Consider the following 22,223-nt stretch of genomic DNA (forward strand, 5'->3'; position numbering starts at 1 on the left):
AAAATATTTGTGATGTATGCAAGTAGGAGAAGACACTGATTAAAACGAAAAGTGTGATTTTTTAAAATATGTTTCCAAATAAAATTATTTTACATTTCTTGCAGTATTTTCAATTCAATTCAATTCAAACAAAGAAAAAAAAGAAAAAACAACAACAACAATACATTACATATAATACATTACAATACAGGAAGCACTATAAAAAGTCATGATTAAAAGATATTAAAAATATTAATATTAATATAAATATATACATACATCAATGCCTTACATATAAAGAACTATACCAGTGCCTCCACAGCTGTGATTGGTACCATGTAGCCTACATATTATTTTGCTTGATTGATTTTTAAAATAATAATAAAAAATACTTCTCTTGTCTATTATTTTTTTTTGCCATTCCCTTGGTTTTGTCCTAATATTGTTTTGTCATGCATTTTTTCTGTGCAGACTGTACTGTAAGTTTCTAGATAAAGATAATGTTATTTTTTCATCATTTTGAGTAAAATATGTTTAAAATATTTATGATGGAATATCTTATATATATATATATATATATATATATAATATATAATATTGCAGTATATTATTTGGTTTCTCAAATATTTTAATTGATTTTTAAAATAATAATAAAAAAATTCTTACTCCTGTCTATTTTTTTTTAATATTGTTTTGTCATGCATTTTTTTCTGTGCAGACTGTACTGTAAGTTTCTAGATAAAGATAATGTTATTTTTTCATCATTTTGAGTAAAATATGTTTAAAATATTTATGATGGAATATCTTATATATATAATATATAATATTGCAGTATATTATTTGGCTTCTCAAATATTTTAATTGATTTTTAAAATAATAATAAAAAAAATCTTACTCCTCCTGTCTATTTTTTTTTTAAATACTGTTTTGTCATGCATTTTTTTCTGTGCAGACTGTACTGTAAGTTTCTATACATTCAGTTATTAACAAACTGAAGAGCATTGCTCCTGCAAACTTTTGCTCACACACACATACCTACATTATTGCATTCACACTATCAAGGTGCTGCAAACTCAAATTTTGCAGCACATTTGCAGCAGGTAAACTCTGCCAAACATTACCCAGACAAATTATTGTTTTGTCATGCATTTTTTTTCTGTGCAGATTGTACTGTAAGTTTCTATAAATTCAGTTATTAACAGACTGAATAGCATTAATCCTGCAAAACTTTTGCTCATACACACCTACCTACATTATTGCATTCACACTATCAAGGTGCTGCAAACTCAAATTTTGCAGCACATTTGCAGCAGGTAAAAACTCTGCCAAACGTTACCCAGAATCCCCCTCGATGCTAGCAGCTCGCTAGCAGAGCAGCCTGCAAAAAAAACAACAACAGGCTACTCTGCGAGGAAGGAAAGCTGCAGCAGCTGCATGGATAGCAACCACAACAACTACCACCAGCACCAGCAGGATTTCATGCATGCAAAGATATTATTCTCTTAAACCCTTTAATGCATCTTAGCCTTATAATGTGAGTAGTGTTTTTTAAGTTGCTGAAGTGATATTATTATTATAAGAGGCTGGTAAACTTGTGTTTGCAAGTAGCTCCTCTGCAGTCTCCCTCTATGTGTGAGTGTCTTCCGGCAGCAGCGGTGGCGGCAGCGGCAGCAGCAGCAGCTCCAGCAGCAGCAGCGGCAGCAGCGGCGGCAGTAGTGGTGGTGGTGGTGGCGGTGCCATGAACAGTGGACTCCCAGCTCCAGCTGCTCCGCTTGGGGGTGCTGGGATAATAATACCCAATGTCAAGGTGAAGTTCTGCCGATATTACGCGAAGGACAAGACGTGCTTTTATGGAGAAGAGTGTCAGTTCCTGCATGAGGATCCGTCCATGGCAATGCTGCACGGTGGAGGTGGAGGTGGTGGAGGTAGTCCAGTCCAGTTGTCTATGAATCCAGGAGGTGGTGGTGTTGGAGGGACTCCTGCAGGGTATTCCCTCGGTGGAGGTGTCCCCCCTTCTGCGGCTGTCTGCCCTGGAGCCTCGGGAACCAGTGTGTCCAAGAAGAGCAGTGAAACATGTGGGCCTGCAGAGCTGCTAACCAGTGAGTAGCAAACAAGGCCTCACACACTTCAAGTGAGGCCTCCAAACACAACAACGTGGGTCACACTTAACCTGCTAAAAGCCTTTCAGCATGCAGCTAGCAAACATTGTGCTGTTCATCTGCATTGTGAACATCTTCAGGTAGTTATTAGTGATGTTTTTGTGGCACAACGTGGTAACATTATAGCCATGCTTGTTTGGAGGCCTGTGACAGCTGTGAGTGGGCAGAAATCTAGCTTAGCTTAGCTTTTAGCATTAAATTAACCCTCTTTAACTCACTTTAATGGGGTTGGTTGTGCTTTCAGATGGCTTTTATCAACTTAACTACTTGTGTTGATATTTTTTACTCCAGTTAAATGTAGTTAAGTGAGCTGTAGTGTTGTTTGTTAAGATGTAGCTGAATGTTTGCTAACGTTAGCTTAGCAATGCTAGCATTGGGTTAGCATTGTGTTGTGGTGTTTTCACAATGTAAACAAACAAGCAAGTAATTAAAACTCGCATGCAACTCAAAAGTTAACTAATGAAACAAGGTTTTGTTAAAAAAAAAGTGTTTTATTAAATGATACTGTGGTAGACTATAGTAGTGTCTCACTCTGTAGTTTACATGCATTTAAATTGTCTTTGTGAATGTATATGAATTTATTATTAAATTAAATTAAATTATTTTTAATATATAAAAAAAAGTTTAATGTTTCCTAACATTAGCCTAGCTGCTCACAGGGCATTGGTTTAGTGTTGTGGTGTTTTCCCAATGTAAACAAACATGCAAGTAACTAAAACTCACATGCAACTCAAAAACTAACTACTGAAACAAGTAATTGTAAAAAAAAGAAAGTGTGTTATTAAATTATACTGTGGTAGACTTTATTAGTGGCTCACTCTGTTATTGTAGTAGTTGTGTTTACATGCATTTACATGCATGTGAATGTATGTGAATTTATTATTAAATTAAATTATTTTTAAAATATTATAAAAGTTTCATAGCCATGCTAGCTGCTCACAGGGCATTGGTTTAGAGTTGTGTTTTCTCAATGTAAACAAACATGCATGTAACTAAAACTCACATGCAACTCAAAAGCCCTCTTTAACTTGGAACTGCTGAAACAAGTAATTGCTAAAAAAAAGTGTGTTATTAAATGATACTGTGGTAGACTTTAGTAGTGGCTCACTCTGTAGTTGTAGTAGTTGTTTACATGCATTTAAATTGGCTCTGTGAATGTATGTGAATTTATTTTTAAATTAAATGATTTTTAAAATAAGTTTTTTAAAATATATATATTTTTTCATTTATTGCAGAATATTATTAAATAATAATAAAAAAGTACTGACTTCTCCTGTCTATTTTATTATTATATTTATTATTTATTATTATTATGTCTATTATTTTTTTTGCCATTCCCTTGGTTTTGTCCTAATATTGTTTTGTCATGCATTTTTTTCTGTGCAGACTGTACTGTAAGTTTCTATAAATTCAGTTATTAAATGTAGCAGTGGCAATAATTTAACCCTTTTTTTTTACGTCTGAAAGCTGTAGTGATGTTTGTTAAGATGTAGTTTAAGTTTAATGTTTGCTAACATTAGCCTAGCCATACTAGCTGCTCACAGGGCATTGGTTTAGCATTGTGTGGTGTGGTGTTTTCCCAATGTAAACAAACAGACTTTAGTAGTGGCTCACTCTGTAGTTGTAGTAGTTGTTTACATGTGTTTTAAATTGGCTCTGTGAATGTGGCTTTGCAAACATGTAGTAGTAGTGCTGACATTTAACATGCATACTCTACTTTTAAACAGAATTATCTATCAATCTTGCTGCAGTCAGTGTTTGCTAAACTTTGGTTTCTGTCATCCACAGTCCCAGGGATGGAGGGAGCGACCCTGACCGATGCCAATCTCACCAATTCTTACTTCAGCAGCAGCTTTATTGGGGTCAATGGGTTTGGAAGCCCTGCAGAGTCTAAATATTCAATGATGCAGGTATAAAAAAAGGAAGCTGTAGATATATATAATCAGTGTGAACATACAGTGTAACTAAAAAATGCTTTGAAATTTTGATGTCACTATGGTCACATTGCTGTTGCTTCCGTAAAGTGAAGAACTACATTAGGTATTGAAATGTTTTGCATGTAGTTATTTATTATATAGTTAGTTTAAAATGTTTTATTTGAATTCACACATTTCATCATAACACAATCATATATGTTGCTTATTGATAAACATATATGCACATTAGAGTTAAGGCTGCACAATTTTTTTTTTTTTTTATTATCTTCATCACAATGTCAACTTTATCATGAAAGACTGCGATATTGCACTCAGAGATTTTTTTGAGTTAGTTGAAAGAGTATCTTTAGAAGACTGCACTTTAAAATGTAATTATCATTCCTTTTTTATTGGTGCCTTTTGTGTTCAGTTCAATGTTCAATTTCTTTAATTAAAGGATGTTAGAAATAATATCCTTTTATTTTGATTCAACAAGTAGGGCTGTCAAGCAATTCAAATATTTAATCTGGATTAATCCATTATTGTCCATAGGTAATCAAGATTAATCGCACATTTTTTATCTGTTCAAAATTGACCTTAAAGGGAGATTTGTCAACTATTTGATACTCTTATCAACATGGGAGTGGGCAAATATGCTTGCTTTATGCAAATTTATGTATATATTTATTACATGAAATCAATTAATAACACAAAACAATGACAAAAATTGTCCAGAAACCCTCACAGGTACTGCATTTAGCATTAAAAAAAAAAGCTCAAATCATAACATGGCAAACTCAACAGGCAACGACAGCTGTCCGTGTGCTGACTTGACTATGACTTGCCCGAACTGCATGTGATTATCATGAAGTGGGCATGTCTGTAAAGGGGAGACTCGTGGGTACCCATAGAACCCATTTTCTTTCCCATATATTGAGGTCAGAGGTCAAGGGACCCCTTTTGAAAATGGCCATGCCAGTTTTTCCGCGCCAAAATTTAGCGTAAATTTGGAGCATGATTTAACCTCCTTCCCAACAAGCTAGCATGCCAATGTTTTCTAGTTTCATATGATGCCAGTATCTTCACTTTAGCTTTAAAACCCACTAGCCCACTACAACCCAAAAACCGCAAGTTGTGTCAAAGAAATTAGTGGTGTTAAAACCAATTTGTGTTAACGCGTTATCGCTTAAATTTAACAGCCCTATCAACAAGAAATTTGTTTTGAAAGCAGCAGAAAGGCAGAACTGAGTACACTTTAATATCTATTTTTTTATTGCAAGTAATATAGTTATCGCAAATTTGCGATATTCAACAACGTTCTCACATATTTTCCACATATCGTGCAGCCCTAATTAGTCTTCTGTAACACTTCTGTTCTTAATGCTGTTCTCTTTAGCGAATGACTACCAGCAGCAGTTCTCCCAGTCTCCTCAACGATGGTGCCAAGAACTTCAGCCACAGCACTCATGGTAAGACTCCTACAGTGCTCTGTGGAGTGTTCAGTACTCATCCATTGAATATTGAAAGGACCTCTACTCAACTCTTACACTCTTTGGTCTCCACAGAACCAGTGAGCTCCCCGACATCCTCACTGTTCAGTGATTTTGGTGCTCTTAGCATTTCCCAAAGGAGAAAGGTGAGCACACAAGCATCCCGTCCAACGACGGTGAAGTTATTTTAAAGTGCTTTTAAACTTCAGTACTCTTAACTAGGATAAATTTAACAGGAGTGGTAGATTTATTGTAACTCTTGCATGTTTTTTTTATTGTGCCACCAGGCTCCTAACCCGACAGCAAGTGAGTTCATCCCTAAGGGAGCTCCACGTATGGCCACCATGCCTCAGTCCCCTGTCCAGGCCTTCCCCTCACCTCTCTTCCCACATCCTGGCCTCAGCAGCTCCACAGCTGCTGCTCTGGCTCCTGGTGAGGTTTTTTTTGGAGCATCACCAACAGAGAAATCACCTTGTTATATCTGCTTTGCTCTACTTTCTACTTGACTCAGTTTTGTTTTCCATCTTTAGCTCTGAAATTGTATAGTTCAGCAAGTTTGGGAATTCCCTCTTGTGTACAGCACCACAATGTGCTACCGTTGAAACGCAGACTCTCTTTGTCTCCAATTTTTTAGGCATGTCTCTGTCTGCGGGATCTTCTCCTCTCCACTCCCCAAAAATTACACCGCACACCTCACCTGCTCCTCGTCGGCGCAGTCACACCCCGAACCCTGCCAACTACATGGTGCCCACCACTGCAGTGGACCCGGGTCCTCACATGATCCAGAAAGAGACTGTTGGGGGGACCACCTACTTCTACACAGACAACACCCCGGCACCAATGGCTGGGATGGTATGTGCTGCACAATGCGTCCTACTCTGTATTTTAGTTAGGAAATACTTGCAGACTACAGCTGGGAATACACTAGAATACTTTTAAACTCCTAACCAAACATACAAAGATGCATCACATGACGACATTTGAAGAAATGGAGTGTAAACAAGGAAACTGCATTTAAAACTTGATTCTTTTACATGAGGTTCTTTTGAGAGGCAAGAGCATCGACTCCTATATTCCTACACATGACCCTACACTCCACTCTTATCTGTGAGCTGCCCTTTTTTCGTGCAGAAACGCCACAATCTTAAAAAACACACTTATTACGCCCAACTAGGGGTTATAATTTGGCTTCAGAAGGCATTTTGTTACCTACTTAACACTTCTTCAAAATCCTGTTAAGAGTTTCGTTCCATAACATTCATTTGCGTAGCTATGAGCTTATAGTTGGGGAAACAATTTACATGCATGATCACACTGGTTTTCATTTCTCAATAAATAGGAAGCTGTTTTTCTGGTTTCATTGCAGGTGTTTCCTACATACCATATCTATCCCCCCACTGCGCCCCATGTGGCTTACATGCAACCAAAAGCTAACGCCCCGTCCTTCTTCATGGCTGATGAACTCCGACAGGTATTTTCCCACTCGTCCATCTCCTTTTTCACCAAATATTCCCCTTGTCTTCTTCTCTGGAGGTAATGTCTGATGTGATGCCCTCTTATTTGTCCTCCAGGAGTTGATAAACAGACATCTGATAACCATGGCCCAGATTGACCACTCAGAGAACACAGGTACAGGGTCTTCTCTGTTGTCACAACAAAGGGTTATTGATTTCCTCATGTTGGTGTGGAAGGGTGTTGAAATATGTTTTTGGTCTCTGATGTTTTTGCTTCCAGTTTTTTTGTCTGTGTCAGTTGCTAGGCACGCAACATTGGGCTCAAATTGTGAATTTTGTGAAAAATTACATCATAGTATATACAGTATGTGTAAAAACAAATCATATAGCAAATGTATGATCTAGTGCTGATTTAAATTTGGTCAAAACAAGTAGTTGTTCATATGGGCTATGACATAGAGCCTATTTAAAGTTGTTGGTTTTTGATTGCGTGTTCGTGCATGTTATTTTTTTCCCCCTTCTGAAACTACGTCTGGCTTTGTGCAGATGTACCGTCTGAGGTGGACAGCTACCACAGCCTCTTCCCCCTCGAGGCCCTCCCTCCACCAAACCGCATGCAGAAGACCAGCAACTTCAGCTACATCACCTCCTGCTACAAGGCGGTCAACAGCAAGGACGACCTGCCTTACTGCCTGAGGAGGATACACGGTAATAAATATGTCCTCCAAAGAAGCATATCACAGATGTCGCACAACTAAAATAGCCAATAGCCAAATGATGTCATTGTGTATTAACTCTTAATGTAACTATTTAATAAGTAAAAAAACAGTGTGCAGAGATATTTGTTTGCTTCCAAAACATACCAAAACATGTCAGAAATATAATTTTTAAAGGATGTTTTAGTGATTCTAGCAAAGTAATCTTTCTTTAATGATCCCTTTCCATCCAAATTGATGGGTATTTTCAGAAAATATAGCTGGAGCAACTAAAACTGCATTGGAAATAAGTACATTTATTTGCAAAATTGGAATAATAGTACATTTGTTTTGATAAAAGATTAGATAAGCCCACACCTTTCCTACTATTAGGAATAAATCAACATTAGCTTATCCCCTACAGGGAAAATAATGCATTGCTGTTGTGCAGAAAAAAAAGCTAACTTCATTAGAGCTGTTATTTGTCATTTTGATGATGAGCAGGGCAAGGTATGTGAGATTATTATTTCCATTAGATTAAACATGATTTGCTTGTGTTGGAACACTGCTGTTATCATATCGAAAGGTGTCACAGGATGTTGTGATAGTGAAAGATATATTTCTATTTCTAATTGCCTACTATGTGTGTTGTGTATTTTTAAAATGTATACAGGTTTCCGCCTTGTTAACACCAAGTGCATGATGCTGGTGGACATGTGGAAGAAGATTCAGCACTCAAACTCTGTGACACTGAGGGAGGTCTTCACCACAAAGGCCTTTGGAGACCACTGTGAGTGTGTATTGTGTAAAATAATCGTTTATGTACAGGACTTGTGTGTGAATTTAATTCCATTGTGTCTCCTGGACATTTATGATCCAGGCCTAAAGTTAACCTGCTCCACATTGTGTGAATTGTTTTACATTTACCATTCTTGGTATTTAACCAAAATGCTAAAATATAAGGTGTATTGGTTTACTTGTTGCTGCAGTGTTGTATTCAAGCTCTATTTAATGGATATTTGTCACCAAAGTTTTGCTTTCTTGTCTCTCAAAAGTTAGTAGGAGCGATAAAGTACCCAGAAAATATTGAGCATCGTGATATTATGTTTTTTTTAATAATATATTGATTCTCAAAAACACTCTTTTTAATTAGTAGTTCACATGCAAAGATAAACTCAGTCAATACTTTATTTGCAAAGATATGTGCCCTCTAAAAGTAGTGCTATGATGTTGGATGTTGATGACATGGATTGTGATAAATGCAAATACAGATCCCACTGTTCTGATTGCATAAAAAGTAAACTTTTTTCATTCAGATTTTATGCATATGCCGGTGTGTTCTTTATACGATGACCTTAAATTAGAATTAAAATATCGCAATATATTGAATCGTAACCCCTGTATCATGATAAGCATCGTATCACCAGATTCTTGCCAATACACAGCCCCAGTTAACTGATAGAAACTAGATTTTGTACTTAATTCTCCCATTTGATTGTCTCATGATGGGAAAGACAAACACGTTAGGTAGTACAGTGCATCACAAAGTGCCAAGAAGTGGATGAATATAAGTATGTATAGATGTTAGCTCTAACTCTTGCTTGTTTGTCTCTTTTTGACCTAGCGTTGGTGTTCTCCTATGACTTCCACGCGGGTGCAGAAACCATGTTCAGCAGACACTTCAATGACCCAGCAGCAGACTCGTACTTTACCAAGAGGAAGTGGGGTGAGTTGGTCCTCCACCCTAACAATGAAATAAACCCAGCATCACCTCAGGCCCCCGTCCGCACCCTTCTGCTTCACACATTTTGAGTTTGTTTGCTAATAAGGTCATCAGCCTAGGTCTATTTGGGTGTGTGTGTTTACAGGTTTGCAGTGCCTACGGATGTGCTCACATCCGGCGTTTGAAGGCTTTAGACTGTAAACGTAAAACCATTCGGTTTACTTACTGTATTTCCCACGAAGTTTAAAAGGTCTAAAACTACTCTTGTGGATGTCTTGAGGCTTCAAGTGTTTTGAGTCTGAAGTGTCCTAGTTTGACAGTTAGAACGCATGTGTCTGTGCGAGAGAGACGTGGGGACTTGGAGGAAACTGTGGCTGAAACTGATCCTAGGGCAGGTGCTGTCAGGCCTACCTATAGGAATGCAGACAGAGGAAGCAAAACCATTCAGACCCTGGGCTTTGTCTAGTCTGTAGCAAACACTGATAACAAAACATACTGTATGAGTTGTATAGAATTGCATAGGGGAACATACTATACCTCAAAAGCACTGAGTCCTATAGTGCAAATTCATTTCTTTCTGGAATGGCCTTTAGGGAAACAAACATTTTGGCCATCTCAGCGTTCTCAGTGTGAATTTTGGTGTTTGTTAATGGGCAGAAATATGTGTCACTAGAAACTGAACTTGAATCATTTATATTTGAATTGCTCACCCTGAATAACCGCATTGAAAAACTGAATTTGAATCACATAATTTGAATTTGTATTGTTTAGCTTGAATAATTGCATTGAAAAACTGAATCATCCCCCGACATATGACTGCTACAGTAGCTTGGAAAATAGCGACATGAGGCACTGAATTTGATGAATTTACTCTTTATCAAACCACAAATGAGACAAGAGTTGGTGAGCTAGAGCACCCCGTAGTCCCTCAACTTCACTCCCCGCCGCTGGAGACTACTTCGCCGTGAGGAGAGTGGACGGCAGCTTTGGAGTAAGACCTTCAGTTAAGCCCACAACTCCCAGCCGGATCAGCAAATTCTGTGTTGCTGCCGTTACACAGTTTAGATCCAGCCCGCTGGCCACCAGTCTGCTATGATCCCCGGCGCTGGGGTTTGAACTGGCTGCTACAGCCGCTTACTGAATGTCCATCTCTAGAGCTGCAGCCCGCTCTCCTCCCAGTCTCCAGCGGTGGGGAGTGAGGTAACAAGGGGCTGCGGGGGGCTCTAGCTTGCTAATTCTTCTCATTTGTGGTCTGATAAGTGGTAAATTCATCCAATATTAAAGCTAAACGATACAAATTCAAATTATATGATTCAGTTTCTAGTGACACATATTTCTGCCCATATTTGTTGTGCAGTACACACCCTGACACTCGTCACTAAGGATGTCACGAGAACCGGTACTGCGGTACCAAGTCGATGCCATATTCTAAAAACGTGACGGTAGTCGTTTTCTACAGTACCGACGGTACCGTACGATGCCTGCACGGTCCGAAATTAACACCCGGCATGCGCCAAATGAGGCTGCTTCTGCCCTCTATCTGCGGGAGATTGACACACACACACACACACACACAACAGCGCCATGCAGCAGCGAGATGCACAGATCCTCTATGTTCGAGAAGAGGATTCACATGTGGGGGAAAAAACTGAACTGAACTGAAACAATGTTATCGGGACTTGCATTTGATTATCTTACAATCAACTCCCCAGATCCAGTTAGTTTGAACCAATCCAACAGCATCAAATCAAGTTTCAGGAGAAAACCATGAAGAGCTTACGTTACGTTACTGAGCACCAGTTGGATCCAGTTACTCTGCTGTTAAAATGACGTTACATTTGGTGAAGAGCACATATGGATTGTTTAGGACTCGAGAACTGAGTTGGGACTTGACTTGGGACTTGGTCCCACCTCTGGTAGCCTATACCCAGTGAAATGTCACCATGTCAGTGAATTTAAACTACTGCTTGCAATCTGAGAATATACAGTATATAGACACATGTACACATTACAGGGGATTTTTTTTTTTTTTTACCGTGGTATCGAGAATCGTGGAAATTCACTGGTATTGGTATCGACTACTAGATTTCTGGTACCGTGACATCCGTACTCGCCACATGTCGCCTGAGTAATATTACCCAGCAAGACACTGAGCTGATAGTAAACATGATTTCTGGGAACAGTGAGCTGTATTTCCTCTAATTCTTTTGCTCATACTAGAATTTAAACTATTTAGTGAATCGACAAAGAAAAATTAGTTAATAATCCATTAATTGTTTGCAAATTTTTAAGCAATGTCAAACAGTCCTGAGATCCAGATTGTCAATTCTGAGGATTTCAGTTTATGACGTCTGTCTACGTTGGACGTCACCTTGGGGTTATGAAGGGTATTTTTCTGAAATTCTAGAAAATGATCAGCAGATTAAGTTAGTTGTGATTTAGGTAAGAATAATTAGGTCAGATTGGCTGAAAATGACGCCTGTTACTGACATCACAACTGCGAGAGACAGTTTATCCTGAAGATAAGCTTGCCAAGGAAGTTGCTGACAGTTTGAGGTTTAGTTCATGAGTAATGTCTTAACCATTCAGGCTGCGTCTGTGTGATAAGCATGTCTCTGTGTGCAGGACAACATGAACCTCCCCCGCCACGGCAGCATGCAGGTCTGCTCCCCGAGTCGCTGATCTGGGCCTACATTGTCCAGCTCAGCTCGGCTCTGCGCACCATCCACACTGCCGGCCTGGCCTGCCGTGTCATGGACCCCAGCAAGATTCTTATTACTGGCAAGACCAGGTACACTCCAACGTAAATACTTCATCATTCAGCATGGGTTGATAAATGTTGTTGATTAGAGCCTCATAGCCATAAATGGAGATGTACGGAACAGTGTGAATTTCAATTTCCAGCTCAGAAGGTGTTGCTATGTTAACTGTAAAGTCATTAAAAGCGGAAGAGTATTTTCAGTTGATGCTTCCTTTTTTTCACAGCCATGTGGTTCTGCACAGTCAATACACTCAGACATGCAGATAAACTGTTGATGATAATGGTTTCTTGTCTCTGCAGGTTACGGGTGAACTGCGTTGGGGTGTTTGATGTCTTAACATTTGACAGCAGTCAGACCAATCATCTTGCCCTGATGCCACAGTACCAGGTACTGTCTATCATGTGGTTTGCGGTCAATTTCACATGAATACACATTACAGAAGTGCTAATGGAGAGACACATATCTAATCTACTTAACTTCAGCATGTGTGGTTAAAGCACTTTTCAAAATGGGACTTTATTATCATTTATATTTATATTTCTGCGATGTTTGTTTGTTTTTGTTGTGTAGCAAGCAGACCTAGTGTCGCTGGGCAAGGTGGTGCTGGCGTTAGCATGTAACTCCCTGGCTGGTATTCAAAGGGAGAACCTGCAGAAGGCCATGGAGCTGGTTTCTATCAACTACTCTTCAGACCTCAAGAACCTCATTCTGTAAGAAAGGGCTGGGGTGCAGCAGCATGTGTTTATCTATTTCAGACACTGCCTGTACAATTTAGCATAGACCTATAGAATTATCCTGATTTTAAAGTTGGACTAAAAAGTACATGGCCTTGTATATGTAGCTAACAGGAAAGGTTTGTTAACATCCCCACATCCACATGATGAAACACCACAAGCAACTTGCTTCATTTTCCTCAAAACCACAAGACGTTGTCCCATGTTTGCATGGCAGTCATGCTGTAACTTTGTCACAAATTATCCCCAGTTCCCATCACATGTCAGCCCAGGATTTGATGTTTTGATAAACATGTAAGATGCGGTATCACCAGTTTTACAACTAATATTGAAATAAATCAACAGCATAAACCCTCAAATTAAAATTATAATCATGAGTTTTAAAAAATACTCTGGCTTAGGATACAAATATTATAGTATTCAGTATATTTTCAGACACTTTTAGTGTCAACAGCAGTCAGGTATACTGTCTATGTAAATGCCAGCTGTAACAACATCAGACAAAGCTGGAATCTGGTTGGCGAGTAACATCTGCTCTTTGAAATGAAGTAGGCATATCTGCTAAGTTCAGGCTTTACTCCAACACTGCTGTTGACATATGTTTGAAAGTATTTTAGGTGTCAAACTTAGTCTATAGTCGGTCTATTCAAATTACTCTGAAACTGCCAATTGAAAATACAACCTGTAGGGTTTTACAAAGTTTACATTATCACCTTTTGTACATAAGTAGAGCAGAATGTGAATACTCATAAAAAGGCTGTTTTAAGACTTGAATGTTGGCATCATTATAATTATCACTATCACTTTTGGGCTTCGACGCTTCGGTGAGAAGTATTGGAAGCTTCTCGGTGCGGCGCAGCAGGCTGACATGTTCTTCTGTCTGTCTGTCTGTCATCTGCCCCGCTGAATAATGAATAATGGGAGATTATGCCTTATTTCATGGGCTATTTGGGATTTATACTTTATTATTGCGTACTTGTATAAAAAAAAAAACCCCAAACAGCATTTTTTTTAACTAATTTGGTTTAATATAATTAGGTTGATTACATGGCAATGGTAGAAGCTTAAAAGCATTCGGGTCAGCCCTAATTGTCACTGACCAACTTGTGGAAGAGGTGGTATTGAGCCTTTCTATCTCACCTGAAGGCAAACTGACATTTTTGTGACCGTGCAGGTATCTGCTGACTGAACAGTCTCGCCTGCGCAGTGTCAATGACATCATGCCGATGATTGGAGCTCGATTCTACACACAACTGGATGCATCGCAGATGAGGAATGATGTCATTGAGGAGGACCTGGCCAAGGTATGTGAAGGGCACTGCATTTTTGTTCAGGAATACTTTAAAAAAAAAAAACACATAAATTGAGAGAGTGTGTCTCACAAGGTACAGAGCAGAAAGCATGCACGAACATGCACGATTCAGTCGTGCAAGGCTGATATTCGTGGTGGCCGGAAATAGGTCATTGGTTTAGTGAGCAAAGAGGGAAGTTGTTTGCACACAGGATGTTGTATGATATATTGTAGGCTTTGCAGTCTCATCTTGAATTTAGTCTCCCCGTGTTGGAGTGTGAATATGTGAAACAACCCTCTTTCTTCTCGTTCATGTCTCAACTTCCCCAATTTTGTTTGGTGGATGTGTAGCTCCTAACCGCATATGATTTCTGTTTCTGCCTTTGTTAGATGTCCAGCAGGTCTCACAATATGTCAGCAACATAAGTTCAGAGAACAACTGATGATTACAACAAGGAAATACCCGGCTGTAGTAATAAAACTGGGATACAAAAATGTGGTAGATTTTCTGGCCAAACCTGCCTGTGATCTGCTGATATCTGTGCTGGTGGCAAGAGAGTAAGCATTTCTGGTCTATCAGGTCATCTCTGCATAATTTGTATCTGCACATAGGGAAAAGTAGCAGTGTTGTTTATTTGCCTGGTGAGCCTTTTTGTTGACAAAACGTTTAAATCAGGAAACACTATTTTTTTTAAAGACAAATCTGCATAAAGACCAAAAAGAACACATTATGTTTGTTTCATCCCTTAACAGTCCTGAGTTTAACTGGACCGTAGGGTCAGGTGGCGTAGGGTTTCATAAACATAGGGCTGACATGATGGCTGCATCATTGCAACACCAAGCAATGATGTTGTTGTATCAAGCTGCGGTCTGCGATTGGCATTGTTTCCATTTTTAAGGTTGTTATTCATTCTCAAGTTACGGTTTTCACTTTTCCAAACAAATACATTTGAGCAAGAATAATAAAAGACCTGCACCACATGCAAAGCTGTCATTGTTGTGCACATTTAAAAAAAAATACATCCCACACAGCTACGGACTGTCAGTGCTAGATGCTTCAATTAAGTAGAGCATCATCCAGTTGATAATCATTTTCAGCTCCGAGAGTCGGTCCACTAATCTATTCCTGCTGTTTGTGTTTCTTGACATCAGCCTGATATCTGTAGACTGCTGGCCAGCTAGCGTTGGCGACACAGCAGGTAGATACAGACTGAACAATGTAGAATCCACACACTGTTCAGTCAACTCATGTGTCTTCATGTCTCGTAAGAAGAGATCAGATCAAAGAGCAGAAACCTGGAGTAATGAATTAGACAGCTAATGTGACCATCATCTATGCTACGTTTTGACAAAAAAAAAACTTTTTGCGCTCGATGTAATAACACAATTTATCACAAAGCTCTACTCTGAAATGTAAATGGATTAAATAAATTCAGGTGCAAGTAATTTCAAGGTAGGAGAGTTGCTGTTTGATTAAAAATTCCGTATGTGCATTTAGTTTCTCCTAACTAAAATATTCAACTGTTTTGCAATGCAACAAACTCCAAGGGTTGGAGCCAATATGGAAGTGACTTAAGATGCATTTGTAACGGCTCCAAAAAGACACCCATCTGTACTGAAAAGCAAGGTGATCTTAAATTGTTGTTAGAAGTCCGATATTGGTAAACTTGTCTCCACACAACAAGTAAGTCTAGAGCAATTTGTGTTGGAGGACACCAACTAATCGGTTGATTGGTTTTCAATAATTTTCACTTTGTCCAACAGTGCAGAAAACGTTTGACAGGGTGAGACAGGCAGAGAGGAGGAGGAGGAGGAGGAGGAGGAGAAAGGAGAGGCAGGAGTAAATTATATCTGCAGAGGTGAAAGGTGAGCCACAACTTGTTGACAGTAATCTGATGTGGAGTCAAAAACAGCATCTGTACAGTAGGTGCTCATATTTTACAATATTACAGCAGCTAGACATCTAAACATTCAAATAAGTTAAGCTGTTGACTGTCTAAATTAGTTCACAGTTGGTTTTGATGTTTAGGAGCTTCATCAGTGATGTGGAAGTTGGTGTCTCGGATTTCCGTTAATTGATAATCTGAGAGAGAGTCAGAGACAGCGCACAAAAATAGATGTATTTATAAGAAAATGCAGCTTCTTCTGTTTGACTTTCAGTAAGGAGGAAGTGTCTTCTGGAACCTGTGAGAAAACAGGGTCCGGCACCATGTATGGACAGAAAGTCGAGCGACTGAGGTTTCAGTTTCTGACACTGTTCCCCTCAGGGAGTGGTCTTGTTATTTGAAAGGGGTCCATTTATTGGAAGAATTGTCACATATGCCTCTGCCTTTCACATTAGAAATGTTCGTCCATTCTTCATTCATTGAAGGTGCAATGTGAAAGATCAGGCCAGAAGTTTAGTTTAAAACATTCAAAAGATGAACTAACATTATCAACAGAATATGAAGAGGTTACAGTGTTGACCTTTAGTCAAAGACGTTTATTTATTGTGTTGCAGAGATATCTACTGAAATGAGCTTGCTAGCCAGCTAGCACTGGTCCGTCTTGTCTTGTAATACCACTTGTACCTCGAGCGGCGATGGTGAGTCACTGTAGAGTCCAGTCTGCCCTCAGTCCAACGTGGTAGGACGAAGACTTATAGCTGCCCTGAGGGCTTGTCAGTCACGTTGCAGGTACAGGGTCCGTGTATATTTTGGTAGTTTGTTTATTGGATTAGATCGAAAGTGTCAAAAATGAGAAAAAGACTCATATTTTTGTTTTGTCCTTTTGTTAGTGGTTAGCTGTAGCGACTAGCTTTCAGACAGCGCAAACCCCAGAGTAGGGAGTCTCAGCAGCCGGCGGCCAATGACGGCACTGGGTCTAACCTGTGTAACGGCAGCATAAGAAAGTTTGCTGATCCTGCGGGGAGTCGGGGCAATCCCCCAGGATCAAACCCCCGGGATCATACTCCCGGGATCATACCCCCGGGATCATACCCCCGGGATCATACCCCCGGGATCAGACCCCCGGGATCAGACCCCCGGGATCAGACCCCCGGGATCAGACCCCCGGGATCAGACTCCCAGCGCTGGGGTTTGCACTGGCTGAATTTGAGTTGCTGCAGCTCCAATAACTAAAAGTCCATCTCCCAGAGCTGCCACACGTACAGCCTGTACGATTATAAGAAACAGTGTGACAGTCTGAGTCTTTCAGAGTTTCAGCAGTTTGGTCGAATTTTGCGTATTCCTGCCCTGCTGTCAGATAGATGTTTTTTTTAATTTAGATTGTATAAACCCAGTATTGGAGGTGGAATTCTGACCTATATTTGTTTGGAGCATTTGACCATATCTTACACATTACACCTTTAATCCCTTTATTTCCTCATGAATGTATTAATTGATTTGCTTGTTTGCATATTTATGTATTTATATGTATCCTTCAACCTGCACTTCTCAGCATACAACATAGTGTTGCTTTCTCTTAACAACTGTAGTAGTGGAAAATCTAAATCACAATGGCCCCAAAGTGCTAAAAGGAGCATGTACTAAAATCTAAATTGAATTGTGTTTTCTCCCGCTGCAGAGTATATTCGTCACTTGGGGCCAAATTCAGTTTGTTACTAATTTCAATTTTCAGTCTGTTAAGAAAGTGATATTCTTTTAACTTTAAAATCATGTTTTAAGTCTGACTCACCCTCACTAAATTTCACCAGTATCCCCTCTGTGCAACTACTCAAAAAACTTCAGGGATGCGGAAGGTTCATTCTTCTGTTAATGTTTTGAATTGCTGGAGCACTCTGGTAGGCAAACGGTTACAGCACATGCCACATCACTGCAACGTCGGCCCCATTCTAGCCGGGTACATGTGTTGCATATCATACCCTTCTCTCTCCCCTTGTTTCCTGCCTACCGCTTCACTGCCGACTGTACAATAAACGCAAAAATGTAAAAATATATATATAAAAAAAGGTTGGTGAATATAAATCATTTATTTGCAGGAGGTGCAAAACGGCCGTCTCTTCCGCCTGTTGGCCAAACTGGGCACCATCAACGAGCGGCCAGAGTAAGTAGCACTTGTATAAAGATCCACTCGTATGTGTGATTTGTGCTTCTGTTACTACTCTGTGACCTTGTGTCGTGTGATTCAGGTTTCAGAAGGACCCGACGTGGTCGGAGACGGGCGATCGCTACCTGCTGAAGCTTTTCCGGGATCATCTGTTTCACCAGGTGACAGAAGCTGGGACGCCCTGGATCGACCTCAGCCACATCGTCTCCTGCCTCAACAAAGTCAGTGAGCTTTCTTGTCTTCCTTTTTATGCAGACATTTGATAAGTTGTCCATTTTAATAAACTATTGTTCAATGTGTATAAATTAGTCAAACTTGCAAAGTGGCCTATTTTCATAACATTTGTTTATTCTTCATATGCCCTGATTAAAAACACATGCACGCGATTGCCAACCGATTGCAGAACAGAGAGTAAAAATAGGTCTATAACTGGCCTACTTATCTCGGGGACATTTTGGTATTTGGTTAGCAGGTGGTCATGGACCAAAGCGGTGGTAATTTTAATCTTTCAGCGCTTTTAACTAGTTTGTTAGGTCAAACAAAAATATAGTTAAATACTGTGTGTTAAACGGCAGCATTTTCAAAACCAACAGAAAACTCTGAATGTTACTGAACTATGAATTATGTCTGAAATTCCAAATCCAACAAACATCCTAAAGCAACCCTAAAAAAAAATAAGCAACTTAACTTTGTTGTAGATTTATCACAAGTCGTTGGTTTTTCTTTTCTTACTTCTGTTTTCACTGTTTAGGTCTGAAGCTGGTTAAAGTTATCTCTACACTCACTAATAAATCTATCATGCTCATCTCAGATTTATAAGACCATCTGGGTATAAAGTAGTTACTTGCTTAAAATTAGGGCTCCGACTAACAATTATTTTTCATCATTGATTAATCTGCTGATTATTTTGTTGATTAATCATCTAAGAATGTCAGACAATACTGAAAAATCACAATTTCCTAAAGCCCATTGTGATGTCCAAAATTCCCAAATTAGTTTACTATCCCATAAGATAAAGAGAATCAGACAATGACGTTAATTGATTCAATCAAAAATAGTTACAGATGGATTTTTTTGACGTTTGACTAATCGGTTAATCAACTAACGGCTGAAGCTGTACTTAAAATATTAAAATATTTTGTCAATATGTCACTTTACTCCCAAAATATGAGTGTTTTTGACTGTATCTTCCTGTGTTGACACAGCTGGACGCGGGCGTTCCTGAGAAGATCAGCCTGGTGTCACGGGACGAGAAAAGCGTCCTGGTTGTGACCTACTCGGACCTGAAGCGCTGCTTCGACAGTACCTTCCAGGAGCTGCAGGCTGCAGCCTCCGGCTCTCTGTAGCGCCCTCTTCGGGCCCGGGATGGGACTGGCCGTACCTGGAGCACACTATTGCACTACAGCAGAGGACCAGGCTCATGGAGATGACATCAGCATGGCGAAGGCAGCGGGGCAGGGCTTCGTGAACCTCAGTCACATACACTGACCGTGTCCACCAGGAAGGCTTTTTTCTAAAGTGTATTTTTTTTAGTTTTCCTAAACCCCGCAGCTGAAAATCGTAAAAACAAACAGAAAAAAAACTTAAAGGACAAATACGGAAGCTGTGATGAACGAATATGACATTTTTTTAGATTTGGGGAACAAAACAAGAAACAAAGGTTTTCAACTTTTTTCCGGCTTTTATTGTTTCTTTCTACAGTTGGGGTTTATTTTTCTGAGGAGGATGCACTAAGATTTTAATTTTTTTGTTATTTTTTGTTATTTTTATCAACATGTGTGAGTGGCCTACAGGGTGTACAGAGAGCTAAAGTCACACACGGACATAAATACCACAGCAGACTAAGAGTTAAAACAAACGACACAAAAAAAATCCAGCTTTCTATTGACTGCGTCTCTCTTCCGGCTGGAGACCACACCCCTTCATTCTGACGCACTAGGAGACGGGACACACCACTCGAGGCTTTCATTGGGGCGGGATGGCACCTGTTTCATGAAATGGGCCAGCCCACCTTTGCCTTTTGTTGTTGGTTCCCCCTCAGAAAGGACAGACCACTTGGGTGGGGGGGAAGGGTTCTTAAAACTGGAAAACAATTGATGGATTTCTGTTCTGGAGATAGTGGAACATCAGGCTCATACATGTGGGTGGGTGGGCTATCATGGACTGGGATTTGGGATTTTGGGGGTAAAATGTGGTTTTTGTTGGCACTGAGGAAGGGGTGTCGTCTCCTGATGCCGCCTACCAAGTGTTTGTCACATATGCAGCAACCACCTTTGGTTAATGGACGCTATCGTGACATAAACTGCTCAAGGATGGGTCGTTTTGGTTTTGGCTGTCCAGCACTTGGTTGTAGCCCGTTGGTGGGGCTTCTGTTGAGGTGGAGCCACAGCTGCCTCTTTGTGGAATGTCCTTATTTTGTCCCCCGCCTGTCCTCCTGCCCCCAACGTCCCCTTTCTCGATCTCTCTTACTCTCCCCTCTTCTTCCTGCTTTTATCCCAGTCTTCACTTCCCCTCAGGCCCCTCTACATTTGAGAAAAAGTGACACTTTTTGTGAATTTTCTAGCTGGTTTTTTCCTCTTTGCTCAGATATTGTGCAGGAATGCATGATGGGGAACTGGGAGGGCAATTTATTTTTGCCTCAATTCAACTTTATTATTCTGTGGACCAATTCCAGCAGGGGTTTAGGGAAAAGGGGAAGGGATGGAGGGGCGAAGGAGAGAACAGGGGCACCAACCGTTTAGTTTTATTTGACTTTTAAAGATCATGAAATACAAATGTGCTGGAGACAAAGCGGCTCAGATGGCTTGGATTTCTCTCAGGATGACTAACAGCTGGAGGGGCCCAATGATTGAATGTGTTTGGCTGTCATTGGCCGCCCCCTGTCCAGTCAGATGGATGAGCTACAGTGGAGTGGGTGGCACGTCTTCATGTGGAGGGTTTTAGGACGTTAGTGGCACTGGAGATCATGCCGTGAGGAGTTTCTTGTTGCCCTTAAGTACGGCTCATATTCTGTTGATGATTTGAATCAAATTGACTGAATGAATTTGGTGCAAACTTGCTTCACCCCTGATAAATGGATCCATCCACGCTCTAACCACTGTTGATTTGTCTGCCTTATTCTAGTTCTCAGTAGCTTTTGATCAGTGTGACTGTAGAAAAAACAGGGTCTCATGTACGAAGCACAGTGTCAGATAAGAGACAAATCAAGGTGAAATGCGTAAAACAGGAACAGTGTCATAGCTTTTACGTCAACTTTTCAAAGTTGTCGTGGAAGTGGATGGTCTGTACTTGGGGGTAACAAACCTGCAGGGAGCTGGTTGTGTTCGATCATGTACAACTTCCTCTGTTTTAGTGAAATGAACGGAAAAAAACATACTTGGTGAATGTGGTGCTTTAGAAAACCCTCAAAACACACACACACACACACACGCCCCCCAACTCGGTCCACACAATGTCAGTGCTCACATCACCCTCTTCCACATCATAACACACACTCCAGTTAATATTAGTGATGACCTTCTTCCCCCCCCGTATCAACACACCTACAATCACCATCTTAGTATGTTTTATGCCCCTCTTGTGTTCATTGTCTCAAATTTTGCAATATTTGTGTGTACAGCAGTATTTTAATAAAGAATACCAAAACTGATACATGCAGGATCTAGTCTTGTTTTGCAACATAAAAATGTCAACATATAAGTTTACTAAATTAATTATAATTACATTCTTCAATGATTAAAGGTATAATATGCAACATTTTCCTAAAAAACAATGTATTGACTCATACAATAATAATCCCTCTCAATCATCACTTATGACCCACTAAGAGTGTCTACCTACAGAGACCCAGCCCTCTGCCTGTATTTTCTCTTTTGGACTCTACTAGACATCAAATACTGCCTCTTTGTCACGCCCCTCAGGGTTTGATACCGAGACACAAGTCCTCCTTTAGCTCTGTCAGATACAAAGTGGC

The 22,223-nt window shown here is 39.9% G+C and overlaps 1 protein-coding gene across 8 annotated transcripts; it reads left to right on the plus strand.

Annotated features, from left to right (window-relative positions):
- The first annotated feature begins 1,351 nt into the window (after positions 1-1,351).
- On the plus strand, positions 1,352-21,899 carry pan3 (poly(A) specific ribonuclease subunit PAN3). Of its 8 annotated transcripts, none has more exons than XR_012592125.1 (19): positions 1,352-1,513; positions 1,630-2,078; positions 3,927-4,048; positions 5,451-5,523; positions 5,620-5,690; positions 5,832-5,976; positions 6,179-6,396; positions 6,911-7,015; positions 7,116-7,173; positions 7,545-7,706; positions 8,367-8,483; positions 9,318-9,419; positions 12,042-12,219; positions 12,478-12,565; positions 12,749-12,888; positions 14,087-14,216; positions 15,968-16,069; positions 18,183-18,247; positions 18,333-18,390. XR_012592125.1 is itself a non-coding variant. In XM_074621581.1 (19 exons), the coding sequence occupies exons 1-19, from the start codon at positions 1,494-1,496 to the stop codon at positions 19,594-19,596; spliced, it is 2,523 nt and encodes an 840-aa protein (XP_074477682.1). In that variant the 5' UTR covers positions 1,352-1,493; the 3' UTR covers positions 19,597-21,899. The 8 variants fall into 8 exon arrangements, 7 of the variants coding, with proteins under 7 accessions (XP_074477682.1, XP_074477684.1, XP_074477683.1 ...); XM_074621581.1 differs by lacking the exon at positions 15,968-16,069 and adding an exon at positions 19,456-21,899 and having other exon boundaries at positions 18,333-18,471; XM_074621583.1 differs by lacking the exon at positions 15,968-16,069 and adding an exon at positions 19,456-21,899 and having other exon boundaries at positions 12,042-12,207; positions 18,333-18,471.
- Positions 21,900-22,223: the final 324 nt, after the last annotated feature.

Source organism: Sebastes fasciatus, chromosome 21 (assembly GCF_043250625.1).
Source record: "Sebastes fasciatus isolate fSebFas1 chromosome 21, fSebFas1.pri, whole genome shotgun sequence".
Taxonomy (NCBI): domain Eukaryota; kingdom Metazoa; phylum Chordata; class Actinopteri; order Perciformes; family Sebastidae; genus Sebastes; species Sebastes fasciatus.

Excerpts from the sequence above, each read along its gene's own strand:
- pan3 (XM_074621581.1), top strand. The coding sequence starts at position 1,494 with ATGCATCTTAGCCTTATAAT. Across the intron at positions 5,691-5,831 it reads GCATTTCCCAAAGGAGAAAG|GCTCCTAACCCGACAGCAAG; the intron begins GTGAGCACACAA and ends TTGTGCCACCAG. Across the intron at positions 14,217-18,182 it reads TTGAGGAGGACCTGGCCAAG|GAGGTGCAAAACGGCCGTCT; the intron begins GTATGTGAAGGG and ends ATTTATTTGCAG.